This window comes from Volvox carteri, assembly GCF_000143455.1.
Source record: "Volvox carteri f. nagariensis unplaced genomic scaffold VOLCAscaffold_8, whole genome shotgun sequence".
Taxonomy (NCBI): domain Eukaryota; kingdom Viridiplantae; phylum Chlorophyta; class Chlorophyceae; order Chlamydomonadales; family Volvocaceae; genus Volvox; species Volvox carteri.
This window is the reverse complement of record NW_003307551.1, coordinates 305,685-321,484: the sequence shown is the minus strand read 5'-3', so window position 1 is coordinate 321,484 and position 15,800 is coordinate 305,685. Positions and strand designations below refer to the sequence as shown.

The 15,800-nt window shown below is 57.6% G+C and overlaps 4 protein-coding genes across 4 annotated transcripts in view; 2 read left to right on the top strand and 2 right to left on the bottom strand.

The window, feature by feature from the left end:
* Positions 1-100: 100 nt before the first annotated feature.
* VOLCADRAFT_103620 (uncharacterized protein) lies at positions 101-3,848 on the top strand (the record flags this gene model as incomplete). Its single annotated transcript, XM_002947946.1, has 7 exons — positions 101-253; positions 325-387; positions 455-1,267; positions 1,548-1,869; positions 2,426-2,607; positions 2,864-3,141; positions 3,599-3,848. The coding sequence occupies 7 exons, from the start codon at positions 101-103 to the stop codon at positions 3,846-3,848; spliced, it is 2,061 nt and encodes a 686-aa protein (XP_002947992.1).
* A 436-nt stretch (positions 3,849-4,284) lies between these two features.
* VOLCADRAFT_79846 (uncharacterized protein) lies at positions 4,285-5,975 on the top strand. The gene is made up of 5 exons (XM_002947945.1): positions 4,285-4,325; positions 4,402-4,557; positions 4,633-4,759; positions 5,224-5,295; positions 5,832-5,975. The coding sequence occupies exons 1-5, from the start codon at positions 4,321-4,323 to the stop codon at positions 5,898-5,900; spliced, it is 429 nt and encodes a 142-aa protein (XP_002947991.1). The 5' UTR covers positions 4,285-4,320; the 3' UTR covers positions 5,901-5,975.
* Positions 5,976-6,225: 250 nt separating this feature from the next.
* On the bottom strand, positions 6,226-8,258 carry VOLCADRAFT_88148 (uncharacterized protein; the record flags this gene model as incomplete). Its single annotated transcript, XM_002947794.1, has 7 exons — positions 6,226-6,303; positions 6,387-6,452; positions 6,591-6,689; positions 7,023-7,145; positions 7,429-7,692; positions 7,826-8,062; positions 8,181-8,258. The coding sequence occupies 7 exons, from the start codon at positions 8,256-8,258 to the stop codon at positions 6,226-6,228; spliced, it is 945 nt and encodes a 314-aa protein (XP_002947840.1).
* Positions 8,259-8,889: 631 nt separating this feature from the next.
* The window catches only part of VOLCADRAFT_88147 (uncharacterized protein), a gene marked incomplete at both ends in the record, with an annotated part of 15,787 nt that continues 8,876 nt past the window's right edge, over positions 8,890-15,800 (bottom strand). Inside the window, 11 exons of the mRNA XM_002947793.1 lie at positions 8,890-8,982; positions 9,351-9,423; positions 9,819-9,962; positions 10,226-10,405; positions 10,838-10,950; positions 11,526-11,618; positions 12,130-12,202; positions 12,516-12,570; positions 12,714-12,840; positions 14,624-14,733; positions 15,309-15,740. Coding sequence (XP_002947839.1) covers positions 8,890-8,982; positions 9,351-9,423; positions 9,819-9,962; positions 10,226-10,405; positions 10,838-10,950; positions 11,526-11,618; positions 12,130-12,202; positions 12,516-12,570; positions 12,714-12,840; positions 14,624-14,733; positions 15,309-15,740 — 1,493 coding nt within the window. The remainder of the gene's footprint in view (positions 8,983-9,350; positions 9,424-9,818; positions 9,963-10,225; positions 10,406-10,837; positions 10,951-11,525; positions 11,619-12,129; positions 12,203-12,515; positions 12,571-12,713; positions 12,841-14,623; positions 14,734-15,308; positions 15,741-15,800) is intronic.

Sequence of the window (15,800 nt, the reverse complement as noted above, 5' to 3'; positions counted from 1 at the left end):
GGTACGGGCAAGCACGCGTCTGCTGCGGACACGTCGCGCAGCGCATACGGTGCTTGATGAATACAGAAGCATGCACGTATGTGTGCACTGATAATGAAAAATGGATTCCAATGACACAACGCTTGTAATAAAGAACCCGTCTCGCAGTAATCAACACTTTAGCATAAACTTCCGGTTGGATGGTACCATAGCTGATCTACAAAAACTGTTGAGTGAAACATATGAAGGACGGCCTGCGCCAGCGGATCAAACTGTGAGTGGCGTGGACTCGACTTTGGCCGAGCTTAATCCTGACTTGAACGCGGCTCTCATGGCTCACCGCAGCTCATCTATGGAGGCAAGGTGCTCAAAGACAACTCTGTGCGCCTCCGTGACATAGTCAGCAAGGTAAGGCAACGCTGCTGAGGATCTGGCTGCCTTCCGCGCTCCATCGAACCCGTTTCCATGTCTGCAGCATGATGCTCCAGTTGGACCACACAGCATCCATCTAGTCATAAAGCAGAAGCCAACAACAATTGGTCCCTCCCCAGCCCGGAGTGTTGACAGCAAGGCTGCGGCCCCAGCATCCAGAGCAGGCTCCACCGTGAACGCGGGCACCGGGACTGCGCGTCCGATTCCACCACCCACGCGCACAGTGCCAGCATTCGGCTCCGGCTCGGCGTCGGGTGCAGGGCCGAGCACTGAAGGGAATACGTCCAGCAGCCACCCGAGTGCAGAGCCACCGTTTGCAGCCAGCGGTGTTACATCTCAGAGCGACCCAGATGACCTGGACGCTGGGGCTTCCTTCTTTAACAGCTGGGCTCCCTTTCCAGGCACAGAAGCGGGTGGCCTGTTTGGTGCAGCCTTCGGATCTCCTTTTGCCCCGGTGCCAGGCACAGCAGCCACGGATGGCAACCCCACAGGTCAGGAGGGCGCGGCCGCAGCAGCAGCTGCGATGCCTGCCGGAGCTTTGTCCGCATACATGTACTATAATCCCATTATTGGGGGCGCCTACCAGGCTGCATACAGTGCGGCGCTGGCCGCTCTGTCGGTCGCCTCTCAGCAACAACTGCCGCAGGAGCAGCCTGGGCATCAGGCCAAGGAGCTCGCAGCGGCTGCGCCACTGAAGGATCAGGGAGACGTAGCGGCTAGCAGCACGGGCGCTGGAGCAGCAGCGGAACTTAGTCCACCTGCAAGCACGGCGGCGGCAGCGACCACCACGACGACATCGGTACCGGTTGCACAGCAGTATGCTTACGTGCCCGTTTTCATTCCGGCATACGGTCAGGTGAGCACACAGCATAATGTTCTTCCTATAAGTTAACACTACAGGCGGAAAAAATGGGCAGCGCCGTTGTCGGCTTGTATACCTGCCAGAAGAACCGCAAGACGTAGCAGCTTTGAATCGGGCTCAACCTGCGCTGCGGGACCAGGCCTGGACACAGTTTAAGCTTTCTCATCCTGATGGCTCTGGAAGTGATCTTTGAGCAGCTGCTTGGTGTAAGAATGACAACGGGCTGCCCGGTAGCCGAATGAATGAGGCCATCCATCCACTCAACCTTCTGCAGGTGGGATACCCCTTCGGTGTACCCGGCGGCTTTTATAACATGCCACAGCAGGTCAGCGCAAACTCGCGGCGAAATGGCCAGCAGGCGCATGCTAGTTCGATGTGGCCGCCGATGCCGCTGGGCCAGCAGTGGCACCACGCCGCAGGTGGTATGGGATTTGGAGCAGAAATCGAGGGTGGGGACTTGTTACACTTGACCGCCTTCCTGGACGCCTTGGAGGGACGCGCAGCAGCTGCGGGCGGCCGGAGGCCGGGCGGCCGAGGCCAGGAGGCTGGGATGAGCCATGCGCAGGGCGGAGCGGGAGGGGGAGCGGCTCGGGACGGTAAGTGCATAGCAGCATGAGATGTTGCGCCGTGTGAGCGCCTGCATCGCATGTGTCCATCGTGGGTGGCGTCGGAACTGGAGGCGCCATAGGGGTGCGTGGGAATGGGCGGGAGGCAGTTCTGTCAGTGGGAATGTATGTGTGGATGAGTACAGGCACAGGACACTCACGCATCGCTCACGGCTAGGGCGAGCCATTAATATGGGGGTCTTGACTTGGGACAGCTCGCTTTACTTTCCAGGTAAAAGGACTGATTGCAAAAATAGCATGCTGTTTTTATTTTTAAGAGATAGGCATTAGATGGGACCTAGTCTGAGCATCACTGTAGGCATCACAGTAGGCCCAAGATTCCTTTTCAAAGGTTTATCGTTAGTATACGGTTTGCTTCCACACACAAGGGCTTCATGCATTAGCGGCTGAACAAAAGGAACGTCGTCTTTGCCCTTGGAGGCCCTCGTTCTCTTGACAGTCTTGCGCCGTGTCCTTCGAAGTGTCCTTTTGCTTTGCTGCGTGTCCTGACAAGCCATCGGAACACGTGGGCATCATGCCGACGCAGGGCTCAGGGTGCGACGTGCCCGCCTGGTCCCGTTGGGAGTCATGCCCGGCAACGAGCAGCCAGCGGCAGAAGCGGCTGCGCGCAATCGAGCTGGAGCACCGCGGCGGCCACGTGTGTTCACGATCCGCGTCAGCGCCCGGGCGCTGCTGCAGGCGCTGGTTTTTGCAATTGTGCTCTACCAGGTACTTGCGTCGCACGTGGCCGAGTGTACAGGGTTCAGTGGGCCAAGCTGTGCATTAACCGCTCCGCGCGCATGTGGCATCCGAGTTTAGTGAGGTACAAGGGGCCCTTCTCGCAGGGCCTCGCGATCCTCAGATCCCTGTCGAGCCGCCCAACCTGTGTTTTCCTCCTCGCGCCACGCGGCCTGAGCCCCCTTCCCCTTCTATTGTTCCCCGACTGTCTATAACGCATCGGTTCATGGACCTCCTCCCACTGCAGCACTTCACGTGGCGCCGCTTCCTGGCGCTGCTGATTGGCGGGGCGGTGCTGCTCATCACGTCCACCTGGGCGCCCTTCCGACGGCTGATGCGTGGTATCCATGAGGTTCCGCAACGACCCGCGGTGCCACCGGGGCGTGGTGGCGGGCCCGCAGCAGGCCCGCCGGCAGCTGCTGCTGCGGCAGCTGGCGCTGCAGGAGCAGCGGGAGGGCCCGCAGGGCCAGGCAACGGTGGGGCGCAGCAGCCAGCTGAGCAGCAACAACAGCAAGTCCAGCGAAGGTAGGCGAGTGCAGTGGGTCCATAGCGCAGAAGGCAGGTAGGGGGCTGGGGTGAGGGAAGGGAGGGCAGGAGTATATGGGAAGGTAGCCACTCTGGAAGCGCTTCTGCGGAGGTACTGTAGGTCGCCGATGGGTGACTGTATCGTCCTGGGGGTGGCCGTTGCCTGTGTGGCTTGCAATGGTTTGGAAGGTGACGTTGACTGCACGGCAAGACTGCAACTTGTGCAGAACGTTGGAAGCATCTTGGCCAGAAGTTTAAAGTGAAGATGATCGGCTTCTAGCAAGCGCATCTATCAGTCATGCCGTGCAACCTGGCTTAGACTCGCGCTTCCCTCCCGCGAACGGACAGATGCGTGTTGTTGTGGCAGCCTTTGCGGCGATCGACGCGCGCCACGTTGTTGGGCATGTATGAAGCAAAGCTTATTTCTTGCTGCACCAAATCCCCATCCCAATGTCAGGGGTTTTCTGTACGAGATTCTGGTCTTTGTGGTGGGTTTCATCACCTCATTGCTGCCGGCTTGGAACTTCAACCCCGAGGACGCTGCAGCCTTCGCAGCGGGACAGGAGGTGATTGCCGCGGACGAACGTGCGCGCCAACAACAGCAGGCGGCAGGCGAGCGCGAGGCTGCACCCGCGGAGGGTGCAGGGGCTGGGCCGGCGCAGGAGGGAGCGCCCGCTGCTGCAGAAGCGGCAGCACCGGACCAATAAACTTTGGAAGCACTTTGACAGACGTGCATCCTGCTAGTGTATAGGGTGCTCTCTGTGTGCCGCGTATTCCTGTATTGTAGGCATTGTAGTGTAAGTGGCGGGAGGGTAGTTAACGCCGAAACTGCAGCTAAAGATGCAGTTTTTGCAACAATGCGCTGAGCAGATTCGCGTTTAAGGAGTCTTAAGCATGGCTTTGCTGTTACCGATAAGACAACCTTGTCCGTAGAGCACTTGAAGCATGTGTTTGGCAAGTCGGAAGACGGATGACGGACGGGTAGCGCGTATGTAGCTTCCATGCTATACTTTCAATGAAGTTTAGTATTTACGGGAATGTTTGTGTAAGTTTTGGTCTTTCGCCGCAACTCGCGCCGTACCCCTGTCCGTACAACCTCAAGGTGGAGAAAATTGAGCGCTAGTCAAACGGTTCTCTCTTTCACCAGTACCTTAGCAGTCCTGTAAACCCAGCGCCAAAATGGGGTGAGAATATCTTAAATGCCAAAGCAGGTCTCCACGAAATCCTTTACCGACTTCGGTGCCGAAATGTTTCGTGCAGTAAGACCCGTGGTATGGGAGCTGGGCGTAAGCTCAGGGTGCACCGCCGTGAGGAGCGCTGGGCGGACAAGGACTACAACAAGAGCCATCTGGGCTCGGAGTGGAAGAAGCCCTTCGCCGGCGCCTCGCACGCCAAGGGTATTGTACTTGAGAAGATGTAGGTAGAACACATCTGCCTGATCATTTATTTTTCATAGATTATCTTGACGGTGATGTGTGCTGCCCCTCGCAGCGGCATTGAGGCTAAGCAGCCGAACTCCGCCATTCGGAAGTGCGCTCGTGTGCAGCTGATCAAGAACGGCAAGAAGATTGCAGCTTTCGTTCCCATGGATGGTTGCTTGAACTTCATTGAGGAGAACGTAGGTGGCGGCCGGCGGCGTGCACCATGCGCAGCGGTTGACCCATGGCGTAATGTCTGGTGATTTAGCACCCTTTAGCTCAATTTGGACTACGATTTAGCTGTGGATACATACTGCGGCCCCTATCTTAATGGTTCTTTTGCGAAGAAGGCAGCGAAACAGGTGCCCCCTGCTGATTGATAAAAGAATTGCATATTGGAATACGCATGTTGAGGTTATTTTTGAGTCATTGAGCGGGATAGTTCGAAGCGGGTGGGGGCTCGCGATGGCTTGCTTTTGGGACCCCCTTTCAAGTGTCAGGTGATGCCTTGATGTTGAGGCAAAGATACCTGCAAGTTTAACTAACTTTATGACCATCATTCCTACGGGGTTCCCTGCTTTACCTGGTCCCTGCTGGCACGCCCCACCTCTGGTCCTGTCGCTCATGATGCATAACTCTGCTATCTGTGCAATTCATCACGCAGGATGAGGTTCTTATCGCTGGGTTTGGTCGCCGTGGTCACGCCGTCGGTGATATTCCCGGTGTGCGCTTCAAGGTGGGTACAGGTGTACGGGGTTTGTTCTCGCATCCCCTATCATGGCGGGCCCAGCACCTTGTACGTTTGGGCGTTGGGGTGTGGTGTGGCCTTAGGGTTCGGGTTGTGGCAGTAATGTCGACTTGGCATGGGCTCTGTCGTGCAACCTGGACCAGTATGTATAGCATCTCGCGTCCTTCTAAGGAAGGTTGTGCCGTTGCTATCAGTGATTACGTGGTCAAGAGTGTGGGAGGCTGTTGCCTGGACGATATGATTGATTGGCTTTGCGGGGCAATGGTGTTTATTCTGTATCCAGATATGGGTCGTTTCAATGATTTGGCGGAAGTGTTCGAGGAAGGCCAGGCCTGCAGTGCTCGGGATATTTTTTAGCTTCATTCTTGGAGTTTTCATGAACCAGTGGACATGGGCCTGGAGCTGAAACACATACTTGAACCTCGTAGGGCATGTGGTGCCTGGCATGCGGGTCGGGTAACATTTTTCCAGCATACCGATCGTTTGTCCTGCGTATGCGACTCATTCCGTGCTGCCGTCCGCAGGTCGTCAAGGTGTCGGGTGTGTCGCTGCTGGCTCTGTTCAAGGGCAAGAAGGAGAAGCCTCGCTCGTAAGAGAGGCGCTGCAGGAGCAGGCAGCGGTTGTCGCCCCCAGCTGCTGTAACGTGCTTGAAAAACTATATCCTTATCTTTTCCAAGCGTTTTTGCAAACAGCGCGCATGAAGTTGTCAGCTGCTGTGTTTGGAAATGACTGCGGGCGTCAGCCGTTGATACCCCTGGCGATGAGAATAATGACATCGTAGATACGCATTCGAACTGGCAATTACGCATGCGTCAATCGCCACAGATTACGAAAAGTTGGGATTGGCGCTGGTTACAAGCTTCACTCATGTACAAATTTCGGTCATGCACCAACCCCTATGGTACCATCCCAGCTGGACTACGTGGATAGGTGAGCCGTCAATGGATTTTCCTTTTCGGCCTTGGGTTTTGCCGCCGCCTCATCGTCAGACCCCGCCTGTCACCGGGCAAGCAACAGCATCATGTCAGTCCGACCTTCATAACAAAGCAGCGCATATGGTTGGATTGCAAGCTACTTACACCTATGCTTTTTTCAAACTTTGAAAACGCCTTCAGACCCTCCTCCTCCGACTCGTCTGGTGCCGCCTGCATGCAGTGCAGAGGACACCCACTTTTCGAACGGCCTTTCAGCACAGCCACGGTTAAACCCTAAGACGTCCGTTCATCTACTGCTGCAGAATGCATCCTAAACTGACTTCAATTGTATACGGATCAGGGGCTCACCTCCATGACTCCCTTGACTTCAGGAATGTAGTGCATGAGCATGTTCTCGATGCCATTCTTCAGCGTAACGGTAGAGGAAGGGCAGGTGCTGCAGGCGCCCTGCGGGTCAAGGACACCCACACAGGCACATGTACCCAATCTAGAACGCGCTCCGAAACAGAAGCGCCAAACCCAAGAACGTGCAGTCATGAAATCTTCCTCTTTTGGGACCTTCTAGAAAACTGGACTGGAACTCTACCGGCCGCAGAACACACTGTGAACAGCAGCTTAAGAAGCAACGCCGGCCCGCCTACACACTATACATGACGCACCATGCATGCAATGCACTGGGTTGCTGCCAACATAATTAATTTGTTGCCTCAATCGCACGGGTTGGCAGTACCTGCACCGGTACGGACCAGCTGTATGGCCGCAGCGTCCACCCAAACCTACCACCAGCTTGACCATGACCATGCCCGTGTCCTCCTCAAATCCCTTGTACACTATGTCGCCGCCGTCTTCCTGTACTGCTGGCCGGATGCGGGTCTCTAGCAGCTCCTTGATCATGGCCACCACCTGCCGGGTTAGAGCGGGTCCACGAAACAAATTAGGGACAACAGGGTTGGAGATTAGAGGGAGGAACCGGTACCAGGGGGGAGGGTGCAAACCCACATGCAGTTAAGTGCCATTTATTCGGCATATCGCCACCTTGAAGCCTACAGCCCTGTCCCATTTCCTACGTGTACCCAAGCCGTTTACAGCTGTTTCAGAGCTATGAAGACTTCCCCACCGAGCTGGGGCCCCTGCATTTCTGCTTCCGCTCTTTCTCTCTCTCTCTACACGTCACAGCGTTTCACACCTCGCTGTCATCGGGGTGGATAGCGGTATCGGAGCTGGCAAGCGCTGCCGCATCGGACACCAGCGGCTCCCCAGACGAATAGAAATCCATGATGGCCGCAAAGATGTCAGGCTTGAGCACTGGCCACGTGAAGTCGTCGCGCTTGGTGACCGTCACAAAGTCGGAGCCAAAGAACACGGACGTGATGCCGTCAATGGCGAAGAGCTTCTTTGCCAACGGCGATTTCATTCCCTCCCTCGCCGAGGAAAACTCCAGTGTGCCGCTCTGCGTGAGAATGAGATCAGATATAATAGTGTTGCGATGTGGGAGTAGGTAGGTAGGCTGAGAGGTCGGGTTGAGAAGGTGGGCTATGCCGCCGTAATCAGAGCCGAAACCCGCCGGGACGCCAGGATCCTACCTCCATCACAGGCTTGCCCGGGACGAACATGAGGCTGTTGGGGTTTGGCGTCGGCTGCGTTTGGATAAACATTCCGCGCTTCTGCCCCATGGCACAGTGCCAGGGCCATAAAGCAAGGCGGTGGGTAGAAACGTTACCGGACGTTGACGCGACGCCGGTGCCCCTCGCGACGCCAGCATAGGGGAGTGCAGCCGATGTGTAAATGGTTGCGCACTGCGGCAGCGCCAGTGCAGCTCCCTGCATGCGCGCAAGGTGCCCATGAAAGCGGTAACGGAGCGCATGGAAAGCCGATGCCGCATAGAAGCAAGCCGTAACAGATGGATTGATCCCCACTGTACCAGCTCCTAAATCCTACCTCTACACATGCTCCGCCACGTTGCAGCGAGCCGATGAGACCGGACACTCGCAGGATTCTGGAGCAAGAACGAGTCATATTGAAAGCTTTTGTGCAATTGTTATTTTGTAAACCTTTTCAGATCGGACGCAAGGCGACTAACAACTAAGAGCCCCGGATGTTGGGCATAAGCTCTCTAACGCCGCGTCCTTAAACTTGCGACGGATTGTCTAAGCCGAAATGTATGCACAGGATCCTCGTCCACATCGTATCCAGAGAAATCAGCTTAGCACAGTCCCGTTAATACCAAATCGTTCACGGCTCTGCACCATTTCGTCGTACCGGGACCATCCTACCGAACCTCGCCGACCAATCTCGCGTCCCGCGAACCGCGTGGAGGCCTATGCCACCACCCGAGCCCGGCAACTTTCCCCAGCATGGTGACTTCCTGGTGTCCAGGTTCTTGGGTATTGTATTTGTGCTGTATGCAGCACCCTGTTTTTCAGGTACTCCGACAGCCCATGTGAAACCCCAACCCCAAGTTCCCTTAGATAATCTTATCTAGGATAGCAGCCAACAGATCACGACGAAGAAGCTTCACCTTTTTGTATTGTTAAGCATCATCGCCCTTATCTGATTCCTCTGGTTCGCGCCCCCTGCTGAAGTCTTCTTTCAAATCCTCCCGGCCTTGCATATCCTCCAAATCCATATCCACCCCGCGCCAAGTGACTCAGAACCACTCCATGTTGGCGCTCAGCTCGCCCCGCGCAAGCTGCTCCACCACCGGCAGGTACTTCCCCAGTGACCGCCGAATGATGGCCACCTGCGCTCACACGGGCAGTTATCCAGTGCGGAGCGCTTCATGAGCCGGCTTAACGGTCATTACCGCTGTTGTGCTATGATGGTTGATGCTGCTACTTCTGTCCGTAACTGTACTGCTGCTTGAATAACTTAATACATCCCACCATTTTCGATGTTCTACGGGTAGAACATAATGCAAACCAATGTTAGGTCAGCGGTGCCTGTGCTCCGGCGGCACACCGGGCGGAAGCAGAGACAGAGGCACAGAGAGACAGAGAGGGAGGGGGAGGGAGGGAGGGAGGGAGGCAGGGAGGGAGAGAAGCGGCGGTGAAGAGTACCACCAACTTCCGAATCCAACCCACCAAAAGTCCCCAACGCACCCCTACCCACTTCCCGATGGTGCTGCTCCAACATGGCCTCCCGAGCCTCCGAAACCATATGGCTCTCCTCTAGCGATCTGGCCCTTTTGTCGTACGGTACGACCACCATGAACGCGGTTAGGATACCCGTCATGGCATCGGGGGGATGTCACGGGTGAGTGGGGACGTGGGCGGAAGAAAGTACTGAGCGGCATTGCGCGTACCGCCGCACGGGAAAGCACTGGAATGTGTGCTCGTTGTGTCTGTATGTCTGCCTGTCAGGCTGGCTCGCTAGATGAACAGCTACGGCGGCTTCCGAGGGCAATCGAAAGGTGCAAAGTTGCGGTTTGCGATGAAAAGGCAGCAAGTGGTGCGCGGTGGAGGTAACGGCGGCGGTGCTAATGGTGCCGGTGACGGTGCTGCTGGTGGTGATGCTGCTGGTGCTGGTGACGGTGGTGGAGACCTGGGTGACGGGTGGTCGCCCTGCCCGTGTCCCTACCATTCCGACGCGTACACGAGCTTGCATACGTGTTGCCGTACGCTGGGGTGCATCAGGAAGCGCGCCGCCGCTGCCGGGTCGTCAGAGGGAGATCCGGGGGGCTCTAGGGAAGACAGCGAGGGCGTGTGACGTACGAAGGACCGCCTGCGATGCAAACCGTAACGCCGTAACACGGGGCCGCCCCCACACCTCGCCAGGAGAAATGACGCAGCTTGGGCCCAAGCTATTGGCGGTGTTTGAGCGGTCGTTGTCACGAAGGCTGAGTACCAGAGCCACCAGGTATAACGGAGTACATACCGACATACCGACGTACCAGCCGCTGTCACGGTGGACGACATTCGGAACCGCACAGAGCCGCATGGACAGGCTGGGCAACAAACAAACAAACAAACAAATACACCACTCACTTTCGGCTCTGCGACATCCAGATGGTGAAGCAGCACCTGGAGGCGGCAGTGGAGGGCAGCACCCTGTGTAGCATGCGGGTGGAGGCGAACAGCACCAGGCGGTCCTCTAGGGGCTCCAGGTCCAGGGGGGCGCGGGGGAAGGGGTACAGCCGCAGCTGCCCGCCGTGGGACTCAGTCCACCTGAGGGGGAGGGGGCCGGGATTAGGGGGAAGGAGGGGAAAGGTAGAACCGTTCGCAAACCCCGGCAGGAAACTCGGGAATGGTAAATTATTTGCCCGGAAGTAATGGTGGTTGCACAGCGGGTGGGGTCTGGGTGGAACCCTGTGATGGTGCGTCTTACGGGAAAGGGGGGGAAAGTGAAGGGGTTCATACGCACCAAAGCACTAAGATGGGAAGGATCAGCCCAAGGTGAGGAGGTTAGGCACATTGACGACTGATTTGGAATTGACAATTGACTTGGATAAGGGGCCCGAGGGTGCATATAACGGCGTAAGATACGGGGTAGGTAGGAGGATCGGATGCACGGTGAAGGGGTTGGGGGGTTTGGGGAATACAGTCGTGCTTTCCTGGTGCTGGAGGAAGTTTGTCGTGTCGTACAATTGCCGTACGCACCCGGGGTTGAGGTAGAAGATGGCGGTGACACGGCGGCCGTCCAGCAGCTCGTCGCTGTCGTAGTGCATCGGGAAGCAGCCGCCGCCGCCAGCGTTGTACTGCAATTTGATGGCCTGCAACATGGGTGGTACGGTGCGTTACGGTACGGTAACATCCATCCAGTCGCGCCCGTGCCTTCGCAGCAAGCGCGAATACCCGTCCTTCTGCCCTCCTTTGAGGCATGTGCGTATTCCCACCGCACCATCCGGCAGTCTCCCCCCCAAACCCCCCAACAGTAAGCCTGCAGCTTTCTGTACCATCAACGCTTTACGTTGTTTCCTCAACTTTGGAAACCGGGCGCAACTCGCACAACTTGCTGTTTGACCCCCTTACTACCGCCCTTTAATGCACCCTCTCACTAATGGCTCTCAGTACCTATACAGCTAATCCTTTGAATTCAGTACAGGGTGTAAACGGCTCGCAGTAGGGCCTCAACGACAATCTTACGAGGCCAGACACGACCACTATAACACATAAAGTGTCGGTGACGGAACGGGGTTTACTTCCGGAACCACGAACGGGGGGGCGACGACTTGGTCGCTGAGGACTCACGGGGGCCAGTTTTGCGCTTTGGACGCCTTCCGGCAGTTCATCTTTGGCTTCCGCTTGCATTTATGGTTTCCCTCGCAGCCCCCTCGCAGCCCCTCACCTGCGCATCCAACGTAAGCTGGGGCAGGAAGAGGCTGAGCAAGGTGGCCAGGGTGCGGTCGGAGTTGAGGGAGGCGCACAGGGGCGCCGCGGCCTGGCCGGGGCAGGGGGGTGTGTACGTGGAGGCGGGGAGGTGTACATGTGCAAGGAAGAGGAATGGGCGAAGGGTACTACTGAAGTGCGCAAACTGCAAGCAAGTACAAACTTGGCGACATCCGTCTGCCCGGGAAGGGGGGAGGTGTGTTTGACAAGACAGGCAGCAGGCCGCAGGGCATTCAGGCGGGAGTTTACATGGGCTGGGCTGGGCTGGGCTGGGCTGGGCTGGGCTGGGCTGGGCTGGGCTGGGCTGGGCTGGGCTGGGCTGGGCTGGGCTGGGCTGGGCTGGGCTGGGCTGGGCTGGGCTGGGCTGGGCTGGGCTGGGCGAGAGCACCCGTCGCTCCCACTTTGTCCCAAATGAACAAGTGGTGTCCAATCAAAAAAAGCCATGCTTTGCTTGTACTACAATGTACGACAATCACTACAAGTACCTGTATCCCGGAATCCAGTGACAGCTCCGCTTCGTGTATGTGGGACTTCTCCACCAGCGCCGTCGAGCTGTCCCTCACCTGCCCGCGTGGGGGGTTGGGGTTGCGGTTGCGGTTGCGGTTGGGGTTGCGGTTGGGGTTGGGTGGGATTGGTCTGTGTGTAGTAGTGTGTGGAAGACGGACGATACTCAGTCTGTCACGTCAGATCAGGTCAGGTTGCTTTAGAGTAATAACTTGGTTGTTGTTACTGGTGGCGTCATCCCGGGCGTCATCCCGGTGGTGGTGGTGGTCGCCGACAGATACGGTTATTAGTCTTCAACGAGTGAATGCCGAGTAAGCGCGAGGGTGAGTGTAAAGTATCACTGTTGATTGGGCGATGAAACCCGAAAGAGGACCCGGAAGGTGACCTCCGCCCGGACACGGAGGATGGAAGAGTCACGAGGCGCAGCAGAGGATACGGCACATACGTGGCAAGTAGCGGTGAGGAGGGATGTGCGGTTGGGGGATGCTTTGGCGAGGCGCCTTCACAGCACAGGACAGCGTTTTGGGACGTGATAAAGGGGAATAGGGGGCCTGGAAAGGAGGGCTGGGCCAAATATGGGCCAGGAGCCCTCCCAGCAGCCCAACAGGGCGACCAGCTAGGCTGAGGTTTGGGCTCTGCTGACCGCAGTTTGAAACCACCAGGTGCGTGCAGTTCTTGTGCATAAGCCCCTGCTCGTACAACTGCAGTACTTCGGCTCGCAGCTGCCTTGCCACATCCCGGCCGAAAACTCCGTCCACAACGGCAAAGCCCTGTGGAAGTAATGTGCACGGCGCAAGGCTGGGCTGAGTCGCCTCCATGCCGCAGCATGCGGGGAGCTTCCGCGAAAAGAAAGAGGACAAACCCTAAGTTATGTCATTAATTCAAGTTCCTTGCCTTACATTATCATTGAGGTGCTGCGCCACTTCAAGCGTGATCGCCCTTTCGAATGCGGCGCTGACTTCCGGGCCGGTTGCGGTTGAAGTGCTAAGCAGGCGTTGCGAAGCATTATTCAAGATGCTAGCAGGGCGTAAGAGCCGATGGATGATGGCACGACACGCCATACAAACTTCTATGTGTACTTAAACCTCGACATCAGCACATCCCAAGTGTCACAGCCAGTGATGGTCGAAACGTGAAAGGGAACGAGCGCTGCGATTAACAACTTTATCATGTATTTTTGTTACTGGTAAACCTCAGATGCACAGCTCCTCAGGCTGTCACAATCTGTTAACGTTACGTCAGTTACATCAGAAGGGACTGACTAACGAGTCAGTCCAAGTCTGTGTGTCCCGTTGCGGAGTACGCCCTGTCGGGCTCTGCGCCTGTCCTGTTCTGTCCTGCACCTCGTAAGACCGTGCTCTGTGCCCTGGCCTGTGCGCCATATCCTGGTTCTGGGCTGTGTGGCTGAGGCTGAGTCTGTGGAATGCGGTAAAGAGTTTTTAAATCTCCTCCCGCCCTCTGCACCACTGCACACAGACGATACGAAGGGTGGTTAGGTAGGTGGTTAGGTAAGTGGGTGGGTGGAGACGGATGCATTTGAGCTAATGCATCTGCAGACTACCTCAGCTGCTGCGCTGCCCCGCGGCTGCAATTGTATGGCCTAACGAAACAGTGCCGTCTCCTGCAAAAGTTCAAACGATTCGGTAATGATCCGTAAGACGTCGAAATCAACCAACTCCAAAGCCCTGCAATGTCGGGTCAGAATCCGCATTCATCGGTTCGCCCTGCTCTCCGAGAGAATCCTATCCTGTGACAATGCAACCTATAGCGCCAAGGGAGCATTCTCGGCGACCTCCGCGAGCCTTCAGCGCAGCCATTCCCTAGGCCATTCCGCCGCTACCGCCCCTAGCAACATAAGGTTCCACAACAAAGCTAACGCAGCAGCGGCGTCTCATCCTGACTGCCTACCCACTACCCAGAACTATGGCAGAACCAAAAGGTCAGGGGGAAGGGAAGGCGACCACAGGATTACCGAGATCCCTGACCGCCTTGCACGTACTTGCAATTGCATGATCATATCCCCTCTGCTGAGAACCGGATCCACTATTTCAAACTAAACAATAGATTGCGCACCACCACAACAAGGTCACCTATTTCTGCAACAGGACGAGGGGGGAAATAGGGACGTCGCCACAGCAGGGACGAGCTGGGGGGGCCTTGGGGGGGGTTGGAGAGCTCTCCAAAACCAAAAAATTGACACACGTAAGCGGGACAGCCAGAAAAAGACATTCCTGCAGCCTCTCGCTTTCGGCTTCGATTCCAATCGAGGAGTCGGTTAGCGGCACCCCGCTTTCGGTGGCCTGCTGACGGGGCCTAGAGAAACGCGGCATTGGCCGCCAAATGCAACACGACCAGCAGCTCGTCCCATGCCGCCGACTCTACTTCTAAGCCGCCGCCGCCGACGCCGCCGCCGCAGTCCTCGCCGCCAGCCATTGACGGTGGCAGTCAGAAGGCACCCAGCGCACGCGCTATACGACGCTGTACGGCATGCTGCGCGACACTGCTGACGTTGTCCGCCGCTGTCTCTGCTGCTGCGGCGGCGGCTCCCTCCACCTTCTCCACCACATAGTCCTTGGCGCGCACAACAGCATCGCTGACACCGCCCACTGCCACTACCGCCGGCGCCGCCACCACCGCAGCCGCCTGCGCCACCGCCGCAGGGGCTGCGAGGCCCCATCCGGGAGGGCGGGGTTGCAGGCCCGGGGTGCGTCAGGATACGGCACAAGGCATATATACATACCATTAAACGCGCCGAAAGTAAGCCTTCGTTCGCTCCATGTTCACTGTTTAGTACTGTTAGCATCGAACAGCTCTGGCATTGGGTTCAGGAGGAGCGAGCTCTTGTTGAGAGCGCTCTTGTCAGGCAGCCTGGAGGGGCCGGGCCGACTTGATCTGGGTTCGCTGTGGGGGTTCGTGAGCCAGCCCCTCCTTGTTAATGCTGCTGCTACTGCTGCTGCTACTGCTGCTGCTGCCATGAACCCAATCACTTCCCAGACAGAGTAGGTGCAAAACCTCGTGGTCCGGACCACCACGGTGCGTCATATCTTCCAGCAGAAGGTAGGGATTTTCATGGCCGCCCTTGTCGTTGTTGTCGTTGCCGTACATCCCAAGACTCTTCTCCTCACAAAGCGCAACTAAGCCCCCCACCAAAAACCCATCACCAAAACAAGTCTCCTCAGGGGATTCCCAACACGCTTCGCGCACCGCACCCGCGGATGGGGCCCTTTGAGGCACTCACCGTCCCGCCCCCTCAGCAGCTTGTCAACTCTCCAAGGACGCCGCTGCCGCTCCTCCGCCGCCGCCTCCATAGCTGCCGGAGCCGACTCCGCGTCCTTCTCCTCCACCGTCTGCACCTTCGCGACACGCGGCCGCCGCTGGGCCCATGGCCGCCGCCGCCACCACGGCCGCCGCTCCCCCGCCGCCGCCGCCGCCGCCGCCGCCGGCAGTCCCCCGCTCTCCTTCTCCCCCCGGACCTCCTGGTTGGCGGCCGCCACACCCGCCGTCACGCTGCCCGTCTCCGCCGCCACCCGGCTAGCGCGAGCACCAGCGGCCGCGACGCGGCGGCGGATGTCGTCCAGTACGGCAGCGGCGGCGGTGAAGGGCCCCAGGTGCTCCAAGCCGGAGCTGCGAAGCAGAGCGGCAGCGCCCACCCAGAGCCCACCGCAGGCACCTGTGCTTATTACGAGCCCAGTTGTACGGCAAAATGACAGAACGACAAAACGACAACAAA

Coding starts and splice junctions, on each gene's coding strand:
- VOLCADRAFT_79846 (XM_002947945.1), top strand. Junction 4,558..4,632: donor GGTATTGTACTTGAGAAGAT/GTAGGTAGAACA, acceptor TGCCCCTCGCAG/CGGCATTGAGGCTAAGCAGC. Junction 4,760..5,223: donor TGAACTTCATTGAGGAGAAC/GTAGGTGGCGGC, acceptor TTCATCACGCAG/GATGAGGTTCTTATCGCTGG.